Here is a 20,527-nt window from a genome sequence, read left to right as displayed (position 1 = left end):
AGCTTATAGTTTATTTATGCAATAAATCTTATTAAATCTTAACTCTAATTTCTACAATAGGGACTTAATTGTTGTAAATTTGAAAGTATAAGGACTAAATTGTTGTAGACCACCTCAAGATCTTCCCCACTATTCTCATGGTATTCTAGATTGAGTTGTGGAACTCAAAAACTTGAATCAAGGGATGAAGAAGAAAAACTCACTGCTGCAACTTTGTTGAAGAACCATTCTTCAAACCAGCTTTTCTCTCAAAAACTCTATGGATTGCATGCCCGATTTTCACACCAATCTCTTCAATATATTGCAGATCAACATGCAAAAAGAAGACAATGCAAATATATTGCTTCATGTATGAGCTACTTAGGTGATGGATAATGGAAAAAATCCATTTTTCCATTTTGTATTTTTGTTTTCCAATTTTTCCAATTTTATCTAAAAATCAAAATTTGATTTTATAAATCTATTTTGATTTTAAAAATGAAAATTTAATTAATTTCATAAATTAATTATTAAATAAAACTTAATTAATTTAATATCAAATATTAAATTAATTTTAACACATATCCATCTTTATATATTTAAATCATATTTAAATATATAAATTCTCCTATTCCGTTTAATTCTAAAATTAAACATATAATTATATCTCATATAATTACTAATTCCCTTAATTCTAATTTGAACGTTTCAAATTAACTTATCACACTATTCTAGAGCTAGTCCGTTACGAGCTAATAGGCGATCTCGTGGACCTACAGATCATGGGCTCCAACAATCTAAGATTAATTGGCTAAACTCATTAGACCAAATTAATCTCCATTCGTTAACTAATGGGTCATCCACTAAAGCCCATAGGTGCACTCTCCTCACTGTAGATATATTATGTTCACATGATTTAACCATAATCAGCAAGTCGATCCTTCACAAGTTGTTCGTAATAACGGTTGGGTCAAATATCTGTTTTACCCCGAGATTACGTCTTATTCCTCAAGTCCCTACTGATCCTCTAATGAACAACTAGTTTGTGATCCAATCACCAAACCAAACTCTTTCAGCCCAATGAGAGAGTGGGGCCCCTTGTTCAAGACCTGGATTCAGTACTTGAGAGAACAACCTTTCTCCTATTCCTAAATCGAGTAGGCGTGAACTCTGGCGCTATTGAGCCAACCCTCAACTATGTAAATCTAAGGGCAATCCCGAATAAACAAGAGTTCATAGTTAGCTGCCCTTATAAACAAGAGTTCATAGTTAGCTCAGGATTAAGATCGAGTTATCTAGGTCATCTAGGTGAAATAGTTAGTCTTAAATAGTAAACAACGTTATAAAGTAAGAGTGACTTAGCCCTCACTCCTCATGTCATAACATGTACAAATTAGGATCACATCATATGTAGCACTTTACAATTCTTTGTAACAACTACATAGTAGACCGCATCCAATGGTGTTACCAGAACAAGGTACCCAACTTCATTCATGTACCATAGATCATTTTGACTATTTATTCGAATCCGATCCACTCTTCTGTCTCCACATAAAGTTCAAGTACTCATACAATAGTCATGGGTCTTAGTTTATTGGATTTAAACTTTCATACAATTTATGAGATCAATAACAAGTATATTGGTAATAGAAAATGTTTATCATTTTATAAACTGCGAGTTTTTAGAACATAAAACTCAACATCTTCTTACTGATTGTGGAAAATCCACTACCGTGGAGGTTCGTTGAGGAAGAAGGATTACTGGAAAATTGAGAAGGTCTTCAAAGGTGAGTTCTTTCTTCTTCCCGGTAGTTTTTATTCAAAGCATGCTTAGTCTACTATTTACGCATTGTGAATGCTGTGTACTATTTTTATTCTATTATATGTTGTAAATTTCTAAAACAAAAATTGAAAGTACAGTGATCACTTGTTTCCACTATGGGATTTGATCCTTTCATGAAGTTGGTTGTGCGGAAGAGGTTGTTGAAGGTGATTTTCGCTAGTGTTTATAGTCAAAGGTGGTTATCGAAACCTGAAGTTGGTCGCACGAAGGTGATTTCGGAGTTGGCCACCAAAGTTTTTATCAGATGCGGTTGTCGGAGCCTGAAATTGATCATCAAAGTTGGTCGCGCGAAGGTGCCGTCGGAGATGGTTGCCAGAGTTGTCATCAGAGATGGTTGTCATAGCCTAAAATTGATCATCGAAGTTGGCTATGTGAAAGTGGTTATCGGAGATGGTTCTTGATGCGTGGCACAATAGTCGTCAATGGTGGCCCATGAATGGAGCCATTGAAAACATTGAAGGAAAGGAGAGGTAAGGTGAGTTGGGTTGAGTTAGTAAAATATACCAATTCAACTCCACTAATATTTTAAGTTGGTGGATCAAACATCAAGTTGGTATATTTTTCCAACTCAATTCAATTCATATTGGTATGCCAAACACCCTCTTCACCACACATAGAAAAATTCAGAATATATATATACATATATATGATAAATGAATATAATATATAAAAATAGGTGTAGCTTACCGGTCGCTCTAGGAATCTTCAATCTGTATGATATTTTCTTGTATGAAAATTATTTATTGATCTATTATATTTTCTTGTATGAAAATCATTATTATTATTAAATCGATTTCGACAAAAAATAATTTGAAAAGACAAATTTATCGAAAATATAAAGATTAAAATTGGACAATTGAAAGTATAAAAATTAAAATTGAATAAATTTCAAAATATGAAGATCATAATGGTATTTTAAGAAAAAAAAAATTAGAAAGACGAATTTCAAACCTGAACAAAGAGAATATGATCCTCTTACCACACTGGAAACGATCCTGATTACTACCAATCAATTGGATGGTTTTAGGAAAGCTATTGATAACTGTGCTTTGATTGATCTTGGGTTAAAAGGATATAATTTTACTTGGGGCTAGACATTTTGCTAATGGTAAATTACTTCTTAATCATGCTATGTTATTGCAAATGTAGAAATTTCCAGGTCAGCTACCTGGATGATTCACTCTTTGGATCATATGGAAATCCACAAATAACTTGTAACACTAAAATATGGAAGTAACTGACCATTTTGCAAATGGTCAGTTACTTCTTAATCATGTTTGTATAGAGCATTGACATAATTAATAAGGTAAATCTTTTTACTCATTGTTATCACATCAACAAGTACTTAAAGACATGTTTATAATTAATAAGGTAATCTTTCTACTAAATCATCAAATATGGATTGATAACATGATCCAAAGAAATAAAATCCTTAACACACTTTGATTTTTTCATGAAACAGAAAGAACAACTAATTTACAAATTCCATTGTCAATCAGACTCCTCAAGGTTTCAAAGACAGAAGTGAACATAATAGCTTCAATTTTCCGACTGTCCAAAGTACCTTCCAGAAATGGTGGAAAGGATATTAAGCATTATAACCTCGTCGTCAAGCTCGGTCTTCTTGGCCCGCAAGCTGGCACATTTCCGAAGTAGACTTCTGAAAGCAGCACAAGTATCTGCATCCAGAGGAGTATCAACTGCTGCACTCAAAGCAAACAGCCAAAGACAATCGGTCTTTGACAATGTTGTTTGTGTTTCTAATGAGTTTATACGTTTCTTCAACGATGAAACACGAAACACAGAGTTCATCTTTGAGATTGCTGATAAAGATGGATAATCGTTGCAACTATTTTCCTTTGCTGAAGTGCTGCCATTTGATTCCTCAGTTTGATGCGAGTCGATGTTGTAGGCAGGCAAGACCCTTGGCTGAGCAATCAAGTCAGGAATTGCAGAATCAATCTTTTCATGGAGGATGAAATCAGACTGCTCAAATTCTTCAGAGTGTGATAGAGCCTGATATGGCAATTAGCAATTTAGCATCATCAAGAAAACCCATGATTTTCTTTTTTCCAGCCAAGAGTACTCATTTCAAGTATTCTCTTTACAACTTTCCATTCCACTCTATGACTATAAAAGTTTGACTTCAAATTTTTAATTAGCAATTTAGCCCTTTAGCATTTAAATCTCAATTTTGGTCTTTTTGATTTTCATTAAATGACACATTTAATTTGAAGTTATATTCTAAACTAGTGCAAGAATGATGTAACTCACTAACTCGAATTTTCATTTATAAGCCATTCAGATGATCAACTTACAGTAAGAATCAAACATAGAAGTATATTCGGAACAAACAGATCATTGGCAGTTAACCAAGAGCCAAAAGAACGAAATAAAGTATAGAACATGGGATATAGAAAATTTAAGACGTAGGCATTCAAATGCATTTTTTCTGATTATTGATGAGGTAGATGTAAATTACCTCACGCAGGTTAGAAAAATCAGCAAGAAATGCATTCTCCCACTCTTTTGAAGGCAGTAAATGGTCGGGGCACTTGGCAATCCCAGGGATAACGGGCATATAAACACTTTGCTCTTTCTTAAAATTACTTCTATCAACTTTTGCCAACGTCACATTTGGAATATGGGAAGCTTCCCACCTAACAAGAAAAAGATTGATAAACATTTTAACAATAATCACACAAGCAACATCAAACATGAACTATCAGCTTGGTGGAATACTCTCTAAATGAAGAAGTGAGGACTCCTCCATGTATATTCTCTACTTGGAGGATTTCCTTGGAACGAATCAGTTAAGTTGTGTTTTTTGAGCAAAGAGACATAAATGTGTGAAATTGAGAATTTATTCTTAAAAATCTGTGGCTTTTCAATTATTAATTAAAATTTAGGGAAAAATCAACATTTAACCCTAAACTTACCTTCTTGTATCAATTTCCAACCTAAACTTTCAATTTCATCAAATAAAACCCTAAACCTAGATAAGTATTGCAATTTTTATCCTCTAGTCAATCGCCACTAATTCACCAACTAATGTCAACAAAAAGCAATGTAAAAGCTTACATAAACTCACCTGCCACTACTTTTAATAAAATTAAGATTTCAATCAAAACTAACCATTGAATAATCCAGATAATCTAGATAAAATTCACAAATTTGAACGAACATTTAGCACCACTGACCTTTTTCTATAAGATCTTATCAATATTGTATCAGATACATGTTTTATGATTCATCTAACACATATGAGAATATATATATATATATATATATATATATATATATAGATAGATAGATAAGAAAGAGAGCACTTTTTTATAATCTTTTGAACAACTGGGTCTTACCCCTAAAGGACTTCCGTGAAGCAAACCTAACAACATATGAGCTCCCAAGGCCAAAACTAAACATCAAAATGGATTGCACAAGCCAAACAGGCCACTTAGCTCATAAAGTCTCTCTCCACAGTCCCTGCTCCCTATATTCAGGGACATACACTAGGTGTGTACATGGATTGAGTTGGGTTGAGTTGAGGGTGTTTTTTGGACCAACCCGAATTGGGTTGACAACCCAAAACACCCAAATAAAGTCTCCAACCCAACCCTTAAAACTCGGGACAGGTTATAACTTTTTTCCTTTTTAATTAAATATATGTAAATTTATCTACAACACATGACTAATAACTAATGTCTCATAAAATTTAAATGTTAAATACCAAATATCTATGATATTTATTACAAACTTTAAACAAAGATAAATATAATAACAATTTTAAAAGAAAAATATTAAAAATTCATAATTTAATCAAGCTTTAAACAAAGAGAAATATAAATTTACCAAATATATACATATATATAACTTCAGGTTGGGTTGAGTCAACTCAATATTTTTTTAGCCAACCCGTGACCCAAACCAACCTAACAAAAATAGGAAAAGTTTAACCCAACCCAACTTGAAAAAACTAACCCAACTCAACCTTTACATTTTGGGTTGAGTAGTCCGGATTGTTCGGGTTGTTAAGTCATTTAAACACCCCCATCATACACTTTAGTGAGTCATTCATCCTCATCCAAATCACAAAAGTCAAATAAAGAGAAAAAGTCATGATTGTGAATTGACCTCCGACCAAAAGGACCAAGGACGTACATAATTAAAATACCCTCGATGAACCTTGAGCTTCTAAAAGTTGATGCACTTTACATTCAAAATCAGGGCAAATGTAAACAAATCCTGATCATAGTATCTAGATTGTATTTTAAGCTTGTCCAATCGTAGATGCATAATTATTAAAACAACTATGAAGTTAGGTGAAAATAGTTGTTACCATATATGGTTGATTTATAGACAACAGACTCCTAATCGCATAAAGTAACAAAGAATTAAACAATGTCAAGATATTAGATTTGTGTTGACAACATCATCTCCCTAGTCATTCTCAACACAATACTATTATTACCCTAACCAAATGGGACATTCCATCTCACATCACCGCCTCCAAAAATCCCCTCACATAGTTTTCTCAATTCTCTTGATAATACAAGGAACGTCAAAAAGGACAAGAAATACAAAGGAAACAACAGAAAACCTCATTTTTATACATAGAAGTAAATATGGCAGACAGGACTAACTGAAAAAGAGCAACCCTCACACCTTCAGAAAAAAATGCTCTCTACCACCCAACATAGGATGCAGTAGTACTCCATAGTTTTTGTTTTAATTTAACAAAAGCATTCCAACTGTTCCAGCAATAAAATACCAGCAGTAAAATAGTAGGCACATCTATGTCCAAAACGAGGCGATAATATTTCTAGCACATTGCAGCTTTTAAATTCTGTTTAGACCTCTAAGCCACACTTTCAGTTTCATCCTAAGATGAACTTTATACCATTTTTCTATGATTCAAAGATGTAATCATGTTTTCAAAGGTGAGTCTATATGTTAGGAACCCTCGGTGTGGAACATACCATGACAGGCACCGTTTCTCTCTTCAGAAAGAAGAAATTTTTTACCCAAAAGCCTATATCTTTAAACTGTCTCTTAAAAATTCATTCTTTCCTTCATTTTCCATTGTCTCGCTATTTTCTAAACACTATACTATACCTTTTCACATGTCATATTATTATTCTACAGTTGGTTTTCTCATTTTGTCTTTTTACTTCATATGTAAGACAAACTGAATTATTATGCCTAATTGCATCTCACAATTTAAACCTCTTCATTTGCTTGACTTCGTTAATACTTAATGCTTGTTTGTCATCCGATTCATTTTATGGTGAAGGTCATTTTGTCTAATAATTTGTAGAACTAGAGAATCAAGCAGTATCTCAACTTAAGCTGGAGAAGTTCTAAAATAACATGTGGGGCGAATGAGTTATATAAAACATTAGCAACTCAAATGAGTTATATAAAACATTAGCAACAAGCAAGTAATAATAATTACATATAAGAACTTACCTGACGCGTCTAAGATATTCTAGTCCATCTTCTGGAGGTCCTGAATCAAAATTGGGTTCTCCCTCCACCAGAAAGGCAGGTCTCTGAATACTTTGGTAATATTTATCCTCATCCCTATCTTCGCTGACACTATGACTGCAAGAGGGTTCCAAAATTACAAAGTTTGTACTTTCATTATCACCTTCCATGTCCTCTATCTCACCATCCAAGCTTTCTGAACATCCCTCCCCTGTTCAGTTGCCACAGAACTTTAGTGATCTTATTAAACTGTTTAAACATCAAATTTCACCCCCAAAAAGAATACGTAGGATTCTGATGTCAGTTTAAAAGAAGAGAGATGACATGCTTGTTTCCTTTTTTTAGAAAAAAAAAGAAGAAGAGAGATGACAAAATCACGACACACAAATGAGTAAAAAGAATTGAATTACTTTCATATTATTCAGCACCATACTACTGAGTTTGCATCATGTACAAAAGAATGCGATTACAATCATTTCTAAGCAAAAAGGAACAGAAACTTTATGTAATCGGTATATTTGTACAGACAAAAACTATCATTCGCCTATTACAGAAAACATGTTGATTTTGATGCACATAAGGTCTTTAGTTGGATTGATTTAGTCCATTCTTCAATGCACAAAAATATTCATATGATTCCATCTTCCCCTTGCAGCAACAACACCTGTGCACAAGAGAAATTGAAACATCAAAATGACACAATCAAAACCAAAAACCATGACAATAATTGTGAAGCTCAGTTGTTTCAAAATAATAAATCATCTTCTGAAAGAAAATAAGATATTGAGAAAGCCAAAATAGGTTCACCATTCATGAGTTTTTTTTTACTATCCAATCAAAGGGCATTCGTCCACGATGAAAAATAATGTGCTAAAAATCCTCAACTCAAAACGTGGTTTACCATGCAGCAGAATAAACGAGGAAAAGACTCAACAGAAAGTACCTTATCAAATCAACGAAAACAAAATAATAAAAATGAATAGCAATATTCGCAGGCAAAGAAGTTGCAATAACAATTTATTCTGGGGAAAAAAAATCTAAAGAAGCCATTCATAGACACCTTCAAAACAGTGACAGTAGCCATACATTAGAATCCTAAGCAACCATTCATAAACAAACTTCATAAGCAACTTAGTTACATCCATCATTCATAGATCCGATTCTTATAAGACTGAAGCAATATAAATAAAAATACTTACTTATAATTGAAGAGGCTTCTTCTCTCTTAACTAAAGGTTGCCTAGGATCAGAGGTGGAGCCAATCTTCATTGGGTAATTCGAGCTTGTTAAACTACTGTATTCCCTTGCCACACCGGGCAAAAGTTCCTTGCATATAGCTTTCCACAATCTCCTCTGTTCTGCAACATTCACAAACCTCAGTGCTTCCATATCTTTCCTTGAATACACTATCTTGTTTCCTTCCGCAATTTTTTGGCGTCCATTGACTTTATCAAGTTCATTCACATTCCCCAGATTCCAATTCATCTCAGAGACCTTCGCTTCCCTTGCCTTCCTCCTCGATCGTTTAGCCTTTTTCCCTCCTCTATCAGGTTCATGGGATTTGTTCACCTTCATCTGCATTGACCTTTGTGGACACACAATACCAATCCCTTCTCCATTTCCAATTTTGGAGACATGAACCGGTTCAACTAATGCTGTTTCGTCTATTACTTCAATCTTCAATGAATTTCTGAGAGACAAATGACTTCGTCTGAGAACATTCATCTTTTCAGAATCATTTTGCCGATCAGCAATCTTCTCCTCATCAATAAGAATCGTTTTGCTGCAACTATCCACACTCCCTCTTGAGCTAGGGGGGTTGTTTCCCTTCTCTAGATGAATTTGATCTCCAGGAACCAACATGGCATCGAGTTCTTCCAATAGTAATTTCTTTTTAATTTCCAAAATGCTCTCAGGATCCGTTTCTTTCTTCAACAACTCCTCCGTTCGTGCAAATGCTTCTTTGTCAGCAGCCAACTGAACTTCTTGTACAAGTTCTTCCTTCGAACAGTCTAGATTCCCATCAAAACTTAGCACACTTCTTGCAAAATCTTTCTCTACTTCATCGATCGCAACATCTTGCTTACCATCTTCCACGGCATCGAGCGTTTCAAAATCATGGACAGCATCCACCTTGAGAGGTTCTTTTCTGAGCTCCACATCAAGATTCTGAATCTTGCCCACCACCAGACTTCCCATATTTCCTCCGTTTTCAGAAGACCCACAAGCCGATTTCTTGTGGACAGAAGTTTCTGGGTTTTCTTGGGTAGAAGCGGAAGCCGCACTGTTTATGACTTCAGAGTCCTGGTTTTGATTCGAGACGATCAAAGGGAAGGTCTTGTCGTCGGCAGAGATCTTAAAGGCAGAATCAATCGGTTTACAAGAAGACTGTGAGTTCTCGGATGGTGAGAATTTTGGATTAAACCCATCGCCATAGTCAGAACTTATCTCATCCGCCATTGCTCAAAGAAAAGCGGGAGGGTTTAGCAGCGGCACCCAATAAGGAATGAAAAATTGGGGTTTAACATATATGAGTGTAGGGTAGCTTTGACTTGGATTTGCACTAGAGGTCGAGACTCTGAGAGATAGTAAAATAAATATATATATTTAAATTATTAAAAAAAAAACCACTAAATCGTACCAAATAGCTAAGAATCTCTTTATATTTTTCCTGAAAATATATAATAATTTAAAAAATTGAAAAAAAATTATTCCTGATAGAAATGTTTAGAATGTTGTTTCTTAGGTATGGATTCACGAGATAAAAAAAAATATTTTTAAATAAATCATTTTTAGTTAAATTTTAAGTAGTGGTCAATTATTTCGATTTTTTTCAATATTTTTAAAATTAAACACTTGTTAAGGAAATTTTTTATTTTTTTTTTAAAGTTCAAGGATATTATTGAAACATTTGAAAGTTTAGTGGTATTTTTTAACCAAAATACTAAAGGGAGTTTAGAGTATTGAGTTGGTTATTATAATATGTGATTATTATATCTCTAGGTTGTAATAGAAAATAGATTATCAAAATTTGTGCTTAGAGTACAAATTATTTTAGTCTGGACTATAATAATAAAATAGTAGAAAATAGTAAATGCAGTAATGAGAGAGAAAAATAATGAGTAGAAAATAGTACACTATAATAAAATTATAATTTGAAATAGTGAGTCATAGCTAATTCTATGTAATAATAGTTGAAAAACCTCCACTTACTTGAAGTTTGTGCCCAAACGGCTCTAACTAACATTAAGGATATTTTTCAATCGTTTTTTAAAACATAATGGTATTATTTACACTTTTGAAAGTTTATTATTTTTTTAAACAAAGTCCCAATTTAAGGGGATTATCTCTAATTTACCCTTTATAAAAATACCTAAAAAGTTTTCCATTGTTTGAAAAACACTAGTGTGGTTTACAAAATTGCACTATTATCTTTGGTCAACTTTCATTGCCTTCACAATTTTGTTTGAATTTTGAATAAAAATTGAGAATTGGAATAAATGTGATGGTGACCTTAAATAATATAGTAGTATTTGAGTCCAAACTACCGTTCCAAGTTACTATTGTATTGTTTTAGGTCTTAATTTTGATTTTTTTTACTCTAAGGTAGTTTTGAATCATTTATGAAAGGTCGAAGATAATATTATGACTTTTAATATATATATGTATAATGGAGTTTATTAGTTTCTTATCCTTTATTTTTTTCACTATAGTCTAGGATTTTCATATGTGTCTGTATACATTAAACTCTTGAAGGAATCGAGGGTAGAAGTGTGTAAATGTCGTGCAATTGAATTTCAATTTTGAAGAATCCAAAATATAGAGAAGAAAACATGAAATTTATAGGATAAACAGTTTAAATTCTAAGCATGCTTCTATAGAGGGAAATAGGAAAGAAGAAATACAAACCCTTGACATTCACTTCTTGAATTTCCACTCCGATGGTCACGATGAACAAGTTTTCTGTACGAACAAGAAAGTCTTCCCTTGAACCGGTAAGATCACGATCACAGCAAAAGCTTATGGATACCCCTACACAATCAACTTGCTATTCTCAGGAATAAATAATGGGGATGAGTGGCCTCCTTCTTGGATTTTTGGGAGAGGGAATTAGAATACAGAGAAGATGAGAGAAAATTTTTGCTTGAGAGAGTTTTCTCTATCTATATGTTTATGGTGTATCTACCCTTTTGTGTTTTCACAAAATATAAACTACTTAGAGGAGGGAGAGAGAGTTACAATAACTCCCTCACACGTACGCCAAATAATTCCTCTATAATGGGAAATTCAGAAATTATATTAATATAATATTAATAATATAATCTTTGTAATATGGATAATTAACTAATTAATAAATCATATATTATGCATCCTAAACATATTAAAATACAACTCTTTCTTATAACCTATAGTATTTATATAAATCTTATCCATATAAATAATATAAATAATATTTAAATTTTATTCAAAAATCTATCTCTCATGTAGTTTTAATTATAAATCATATTTATAACTAACTATATCCTATAATGTATCAATATACATTATACTTTATATTAATTACTTTAATATAATTAATACCTTTAATTTCCTTAAATAATTTGAACAATTCAAATTATTTCAAAAACAATTATTACTTGTTTTAACCTTAATGAGCTAGCAAAAGAACCTTATGAACCTACAGATTAGAAGCTCAAATGATACAAGATTAATTAATTAAACTCTTTAATTAAATTAATCAACATTCATTAATTGCTGGTCACTCCAATAAAGACGGACAAATGTACTCTTCATACTGTAGATACACTTCTGTGTCCACAGATATAACCAGTCAATAGTAAGTTGATCATTCACGAATTGGTCATAACTACAACTGGGTCAAATTATCACAATTGCTCATAACTACAACTGGGTCAAATTATCATTTTATTCATGTAGTTATATCTGACTCTTTAAGTGTTGGGATTGATGTTTTAAATCTAGTGTATCTCGTGGTTTGTAGTTTTGTCAACACAAATTATTTATCTAATAAAATTAGAGGTATTTTATTTGACATTTAGACAACATTAATTCAATCCAATAAACTAAGATCCGAGGTTATATAATGTCACTTGAACAGTATGTGATTGACATACAGGTGGTTCATGTTCAAGTAATAACCTAAAAGGTCTGCAGTAAATGAATGAAGGTTGGGTACTTTATCTTGGTAACACTATGGATACGACCCACTTTGTAGTTGTTACGTGAAATGTAAGGTTACAAACAATATGAACCATATTGTTCATGTAAAAACATGTGAGTGAGAGTATCCTGTATAAAGAAGTTTATACATAGACCAGATCGCGAAATAATTAGTTTCTCTTTGTAACACCGTTACTTGAAGAAACTAATATTTCACTAGCATGACCACGGGAGACTTGACCTTAATCCTGAGTGAGTTGTGAACTCCTGTTTATAACGGAAGTCCTTTGACCTGTATGAGTGAGAGTGGCCATGATAGGCGACTCAATAAGCTTACCATTTTGGGAATTTTTCTGATTTGAGAGTTGAGAACATGGCTACACAAAATAGAATTCACTCCTTCCCATTTTTGGGGAAAGTAGATAAATTGCTCCCTTAATAATTGGTTCTGAGTCTTAAACAATGAGGCCTCAACCTCTCATTGGCCCAAGAGGTGTTAGTTTATAGTTGGACTATAAGCTGTTTGTTCATTAGAGGAATTAGTGGTACTTAAGGAGTTAGATATAACTGTAGGAGTAAAATGGTATTTTGACCCAGCTGTAGTTATGGGCATTTATGAAGGGTCATCGCTCTGTTGATCGGTTATATCTAAGGATACAAAAATATATCTGTCGTACGAAGAGTGCATCTATTGGTCTTTAGTGGAGTAATCGGTAGTTAATGAACATTGATTAATTGGATTAAAAGAGTTTAATCAATTAATCTCATATCATTGGAGCTTCTAATTTATAGGTCCATAAAGTTCCCTTGATAGCTCACTAAAGGAAAGATGGATGATTTGAATTGTTAAAATCAATTGATGGAATAACATAATAATAAGATTAATATGATATGGTTAATTATAGATTTGATTATAATTAAGAGAGAAATATTTGAATAGGATTAAAATAATGAATTCTTATGAATCAATTTCATAAAGAATTAGTTAATTTTGAGAGGTGGAAGCAAATAAACATATGATGTTTATTTAATTAACTATATACATTAAATTAGATTTAATGCATATAGTTATTTATTAGGTTTGCTAATTAATCAAATAAATATTATTTGATTAATTGAACCCTAAGGGTAAATATGGAAATACATGGAGAAGGGAAAAAGTCTTCTCCATATAAATTGTTTCTTTTGCCCAAATTAGGAGATGAGATTTTCATTATAAAAACCTAGCCTCCCAAAATTCTCTCAACACTTTCTCCTCTCCACCATTCCTTCTTCAAGGGTTAGAGACAAACTCTTCTATCCTTGGATTCCAAGAGAATATCGAGGTGTCTCTTACGGTGGTGTTCATTGTTCATTGGACATACATTGCAGAGAAAAAACTTGGGATTTTTGTGAAGACAAAGTTTTTTTTCAAAAACTTGATGCATTGTGAATGTGATGAAATAATGGTGTATAATTGCGATGATGGTCTATGTGTTGCACATGCAAGTTTTCCTAGTAAAATCCAAGTATAAATCCTACTAGGTTGTCTGGTAAGCCCAGGGTCGAACACAGGAGACTACTGAGACAATATGCGACGGTAAATTTTGATTCCTTTGTGGTGACAAAAAACAAACAAGTGGTTGATGTGTTATTTACGTATAAATTCTATGCAATGGAATGGAATAAAAAGTTAATGATAGCGAAAGTTACAATGAGTATGTGAGGAACAGATTGAGAAGGGATTTAGCTAACATTTCCTAAGATTGCATCCAAGTTATGCGATCATGCTACACACACACAACAGCATGTCATCTCTCAATGCAAATGCCATAGTTCCTATTTCTAGGATGCATGCGATTATACGATAATGTTGATAGAACTTATGTCTAAGCCTCTATTCTTGTCTATGCGATGATGAATGATACATACATATAAAAGGTGACCGCATATTATCATATCCTATTTCTAGGGTGCATGCGATGCATGATAGCAAACAGAATTTATGTCTAAGTTTTTATCTCTTGCTTATGTGTTTCTAATCTGACTCTCTCAAGCCTAGATTCTAACCTGACTCTCTCAAGTCTAGGTTCTTTCTTTAGACTACTCTCTCAAGTATCTCTCACTACAAGAAAAACGGGAACTCCCGACGCCGTTTTAAGGCATCGGAAGTTAGGTCGTCGGGAGAGACCGTCTCTCCCGACGAAGTAAAGGACCGTCGAGAGTTCCCCAAGAACTCCTGACGCCGTAAAGGTTCGTCGGGAGTTCTCTGGGAACTCTCGATGCATTAAAGCGGCATCGAAAGTTCCGGGGAACTCCCGACGGTCTCCCGGGCGCCGTCGGGAGAGGGGTCTGGTTTATCAGACCCCTTCTCCACCGAAAGATCACTATTTTCTTTAAACAAAAACCCTAATCTTCATCGAACAGATTTCCTTCTTCTCCCTTCACTCCCCTACCCATCTTCACGCCTGCCCTTCCCTTTTCGCGCCGCCATCCGCCGTCTGCCGTCCGCCACCTTCATTGCTTGCAAACTTGTTGTTTATTTTCAAGCTTTCATCAAGGTTCGTGCACATCCATTTCATTTATTTTCTCTTATTTGTATCTTAATTTAAGCCATTGTTTTTAATTTCTAGCATGTTGGTAATGTTGGTAATGTTTAATTTTTAGTATGTTACTAATGTTGGTAATTAATGTTGCTAATCTAATGTGAATTATGAATTATGGATTGTTGATGTTATTGTAGATTGAGTTTTTTTTCTATTTAATTCTTAAGGTTATGGATTACTTAATTTAGAAAAAGTATTGTACTTAACGCATTTAATATTTTAAAAAAGTTTAAAGAATCTACTAGACATAAAACTAAATTTTATGTCTAATAGAAAATTGAACTTTAAAGTTTGTGTCCAATAGGCTTGTAAATTTTAGAAGATGTTGAATAGATGAAAGGCCTATATTAGACACAAAACTGAAAGCTTGGAGACATACTAAATAAAATATTTGAAAGTTGTTAAGACAATTTAAGCGGTCTAAGGACCTATGTGTTTATTTTGCCTTAAGAAATGAAAATTATGGAACTCAATGCATAATAATACTTTGTACTTTGTCCTCTAATCCAGGTTATTGTTTTGGATTACAAGTTGTCAGAAAATATTTATTTTTAAGGATGAATAAAGAATGGATTAAACTAAGGAATAAGTTATCAGTGGAGTATAGAGAAGGAGTATCACAATTCTGAGATATGGCAAGGTTTCATGTAAATGATTTCGAACGAATAAGATGTCCATGCAAGAATTGTATGAATTCAATTTGGGAAAAGATAGATATCGTGGCACGACATCTATTAACATATAGAATATCTCCCTCATATTTGTGAATGGGTATATCATGGAGAGCCAATAAACTTATATAGAAGTCATACAAGTCATTCAATAGAAGATGTTGAAGTAGATAGTATAGAGAGTAATGCTATCGAAGAAAATGAGATGTTGAATCTTATAAACGATTTACAAGTTTCAATTGAAAACAAAAATGCAAATGAAGGAAGGATTGAGAATGAAATGTCCTTTAATGGTCAATAAAGAGATACCACGAACTTATTCGAGGATTTAATGACCGAAGCACGTAATGAATTATACCCTAGATGTTCGCAATTTTCGTCCTTAAACTTTTTAGTGAAGTTGATGCATATCAAAGTTCTGAACGGCTGGAGTAACAAATCGTTTGACATGTTGCTGAAATTGTTAAAAGCAGTGTTTCCAGCTAGCACCTCTATACCTACATCTTTTTATGAAGCCAAGCGAAAATTGCGTGATTTAGGCCTAGGTTATGAGTCTATTCATGCGTGCAAATATGATTGTGTATTGTATTGGAAAGAGTTTGAAAATTTACAACAATGCCCTGTTTGTGGTGATCTCGGTACAAAGTTAATGATGGCAAGGTAAAAAAAATATCACATAAGGTATTGCGTCATTTTCCATTGATACCGAGATTAAAACGATTGTTTGCATCAAAAGAATGCGCTTCTGACATGAGATGGCATAAAGATAAACGAGTTGAAACGGATGATGTATTGCGACATCCAGCTGATGCAGAGGGGTGGAAACATTTTGATCGTGAATTCCCTCATTTCGCTTTAGATCCTCGAAATGTTCGTTTGGGATTAGCTTCGGATGGCTTCACTCCGTTTGGAAATATGAGCACTTCTTATAGTATGTGGCCTGTGGTGATAATTCCTTATAATTTGCCCCCTTGGAAATGCATGAAGGAAATAAACTTCTTCATGTCTTTGCTCATACCTGGTCCAAAATCTCCTGGAAAGGAAATTGATGTTTACTTGTAATCGTTGATTGAAGAGTTGAAAGAGATGTGGACAATTGGTGTGCGAACTTATGATTCTGTTGCTGGTGCGTTTTTTCAAATATATGCTACCTTATTATGGACGATTAATGACTTCCCTTCGTACGGTGACTTATCTGGGTGGAGTACAAAAGGTTACAAGCATGTCCAATATGCAAAGAAGATAACTCGTCCTTCGGGATAAGAGGAAAAATATCATTTATGGAACATCGACGTTATCATTCGGAGAATCATAGTTGGCATCGAAGTAGGCAACATGATAGAAAAGTTAAACGTAGACCTCCACCAGTCGTAATGAATGGAGAAGAGATATTACAACAAATAAATACGCTAAACTTTTCTGTGCTTAGCAAACATCCATCGAAGCAAGATATAAAAAGAAAGCGAATTCTAAACTGGACTAAAAAAAGTATTTTTTTTTCCAACTTCCATATTGGTTCAGACTAATATTACGACATAAATTGGATGTAATGCATATTGAAAAAAACATATGCGACAATTTGGTGGGCACATTGATAAATATTGAAGGAAAGACAAAGGATACAACAAACACTCAATTGGACTTAAAGATTTGAAGATAAGAAAGGACCTACACTTGATACAGGTCGAGAACAGATTTGTAAAACCACACGTAGCATACACATTAACAAATGATGAACGGATTTCGTTTTGTAAGTATTTGAAATCAGTGAAATTCCCTGATGGATTTGTATCTAATATATCACGATGTGTGAATGACATAGATGGAAAAATATCGGGGCTAAAAACTCCAACTGTCATGTGTTGCTTCACAAACTACTCCCTATTGGTATTCGAGCATACCTACTGAAGAATGTATCCACTGCTATTGTTGAGTTGTGTACATTCTTTTGCGACTTATGTGCAAAGACAATATGTATAAGTAATTTGAACAGACTACAAGCAGACATCATAGTCATACTATGTAAATTGGAGAGAATATTCCCACCTGCCTTTTTCGATGTAATGGTACACCTTGCAGTTCATATACCATATGAAACCAAAGTCGTGGGTCCAGTTAGTTACAGTTGGATGTATTCTATTGAAAGAAGTTTATGAACATTAAAACAATTTGTATGGAACAAAGCATGTCCCGAGGGGTCTATAGCGGAAGCATATACAATGAATGAATCATGGAACTTCTGCTCGCGATATCTAAGTGGGATTGAAACGAGATTCAATAGAGATGAACGAAATGATGATAGCATTCCTGATCACGAGATATTTGGTGAATTTGAATTATTTAGGCAGAGGGTACGACCATTAGGGGCGTCAACTTTACGGATACTATCAGCGGAGGAAAAACGTATTGCACATTGGTACATTCTCAACAATTGTAAAGAAATAACAGACTATCGCAAGTATGTTTCAAACTTTTTCCTTTTCTAAATTCTAGGGTATCTCCTTTGATATAACATTTAAATGATAAATATTGTAGGCAACATTTGAGGTTAATTCGCCGTGAAGCTTAAAGCGCCTCTGACTTATATATAAAACATCAAAGCAAATTTCCCGATTGGTTCAGATCTCAGATATACATAGTCATTTTGTAGGCAACGGTTGAGGGATGATTCATTTTTCGTATTCATTTTCAATGTATACGTAATTATCAGGTTCTACAACGGCGCGAGAGAGAAGATATCTCCGATGATTTCTTCTCATTTGCAATGGGACCTTCGCCTGAGGTGCGCTCTTACAATGGATGCATTGTTAATGAGGTATGGTTTCACACTGTAGAGCGTGATAATCGTCGAGCTACACAAAATAGTGGAGTCCAAGTGGTCGGGGAGATCAGTGAGAACACAAGTGTGGATAACAATTTCTACGGTGTTGTAGATGAAGTATTAGATTTGCAATATGCGAACAGAAGACGCGTTTTCTTGTTGAAGTGTAGATGGTTTGACACAGATAACAACAAAAGTAATAGGACACACATGGATTTAGGATATAAATCGATCAATACATCACACTTTTGGTATGTCGACGAGCCTTTCATCTTTGCTATCCAAGCACAACAAGTCTTTTACATTGATGACATCAAACATGGTAGCAATTGGAAAGTTGTTCAAGTAGTCCAAAATAAATGAATATGGGATGTACCAGAAGTGGATGATGTTGAAAACGCACAACTAAATTTACTAGAAATTTTTGGTGGCGTCGGAGTGGATGAAACCATTGAGGAGGTTACTTTATGCAGAGTTGACGTTGATCCTACAGTTGTGGAAAGATCAATTACTATACATGGCGATCATGACTTCATAAACGATGATGATGAAGAACAATTATCTCCCAATAACAGTTCAAGTACTGATGAATAATTTGAATTAGATTACGATGATGAGTAATGATGTATCTACTAAATTCTCTTTTTCTCTAGCTTACACGTATTTATTGTTAATTTAATATTGTTTTCTCTCTTTTGTATTTGTATAGAAACGATGTCAACCCCTAATAATAATTTGAATTAGATTACGATGATGAGTAATGATGTATCTACTAAATTCTCTTTTTCTCTAGCTTACACGTATTTATTGTTAATTTAATATTGTTTTCTCTCTTTTTTGTTTGTATAGATATGATGTTAACCCCTAATAATAATTTGAATTAGATTACGATGATGAGTAATGATGTATCTACTAAATTCTCTTTTTCTCTAGCTTACACGTATTTATTGTTAATTTAATATTGTTTTCTCTTTTTTGTGTTTGTATAGATACGATGTCAACCCCTAATAGGCAACGGGAGACTGATGAAGAATTCCAGGAGTTATATCTAGGCAACACGGTATCTTCAGGTTAGTATAGTTTGAAATATATTCTGTCAAATTAGAGGGAGCCTTAACTTGTGATAACAAAGGAACTAAAAGGGAGACTTAAGCAAATTACATAGCAAAGGGGTAGTTAGCCCAATGAGCCCCAACTATGGATTGGGCTAGAATCAAGGCCCATCCTATCATCAAGAGAAATGAAATGCCTACAACAATTGTTGTTTCAATATTCCTAAGGCCCAAACTTGCATAAATGGATATGGATTTGAATTGAAAGCTCTCCACTTGGACCCATTAGAATAAAAAAAGAAGGGTGATTGCAATAAGTGGTACTTTTATGGGTATTAATCAAGTGAACAACAATATATTTAAAGAATTTCAAAATAACAAAATCTATCAGTAATAGACCAACTTGTTTCCTTTTTGAACATGTTGCTTAGAAAGTCAATAATCAATTCAAAAGGTTACCATGCCTTGTCATGTCAATAAACTAAAGTTAGGTCACCTAAATCTTATTATGGTTTTTGTTTTTGTTTCTTTCCCCCTTCCAACAATATTTCTTTACTATTATTCTACCCCATTATCCTATGCATGCACTAATATTATTTTGAGATAAGCTAGCCCTTCTTACATACTTCTCATGCAAATTTAATTTTTACTAGATTCCAATCTAAAAGATCATATAGGACTTTCAAAAATTGAAAAATAGAGGAAATTGAATTGTTTATCCATATAACATTTCAATGTTTTTGTTTTTTTGTAGAATGCTGTTTGGAGATGAGCTGGGACAATTGTTGAAGATGCTGTGCTCGAGAAGTGTTCTAGATATTGTTCTCATTTTACTTCTTTTATGTATTTCTGAATATAATGGATAAGTGTTCTATAGCTGGGACAACGTTTGAATATTGTAATTTTTT

General features: G+C 33.5%; 1 protein-coding gene and 1 pseudogene across 1 annotated transcript; one reads left to right on the top strand and one right to left on the bottom strand.

The window, feature by feature from the left end:
- Positions 1 to 3,178: 3,178 nt before the first annotated feature.
- On the bottom strand, positions 3,179 to 9,883 carry LOC120088652 (uncharacterized). The gene is made up of 4 exons (XM_039046070.2): positions 8,509 to 9,883; positions 7,292 to 7,520; positions 4,305 to 4,482; positions 3,179 to 3,838 (listed from the first exon to the last, which is right to left on the bottom strand). Exons 1-4 carry the CDS (start codon positions 9,767 to 9,769, stop codon positions 3,362 to 3,364), a joined length of 2,145 nt encoding a protein of 714 aa, XP_038901998.1. The 5' UTR covers positions 9,770 to 9,883; the 3' UTR covers positions 3,179 to 3,361.
- Positions 9,884 to 16,194: 6,311 nt separating this feature from the next.
- Positions 16,195 to 17,009, top strand: LOC150038693 (uncharacterized; annotated as a pseudogene).
- Positions 17,010 to 20,527: the final 3,518 nt, after the last annotated feature.

The sequence above is a fragment of the Benincasa hispida genome, chromosome 1 (genome assembly GCF_027475165.1).
Source record: "Benincasa hispida cultivar pf3 chromosome 1, pf3_genome.v1.1, whole genome shotgun sequence".
In the NCBI taxonomy this organism is placed as follows: Eukaryota; Viridiplantae; Streptophyta; class Magnoliopsida; order Cucurbitales; family Cucurbitaceae; genus Benincasa; species Benincasa hispida.
This window is presented reverse-complemented; position numbering and strand designations above follow the sequence as displayed.

What these genes read in the sequence shown, in the direction of transcription:
- LOC120088652 (XM_039046070.2), bottom strand. Translation starts at nt 9,769, where the DNA reads ATGGCGGATGAGATAAGTTCTGACTATGGCGATGGGTTTAATCCAAAA. An exon ending in AGAAGCCTCTTCAATTATAA is followed by an intron (nt 7,521 to 8,508) that starts GTAAGTATTTTT and finishes GCAACTGAACAG; the next exon opens with GGGAGGGATGTTCAGAAAGC. An exon ending in ATTTTTCTAACCTGCGTGAG is followed by an intron (nt 3,839 to 4,304) that starts GTAATTTACATC and finishes TTGCCATATCAG; the next exon opens with GCTCTATCACACTCTGAAGA.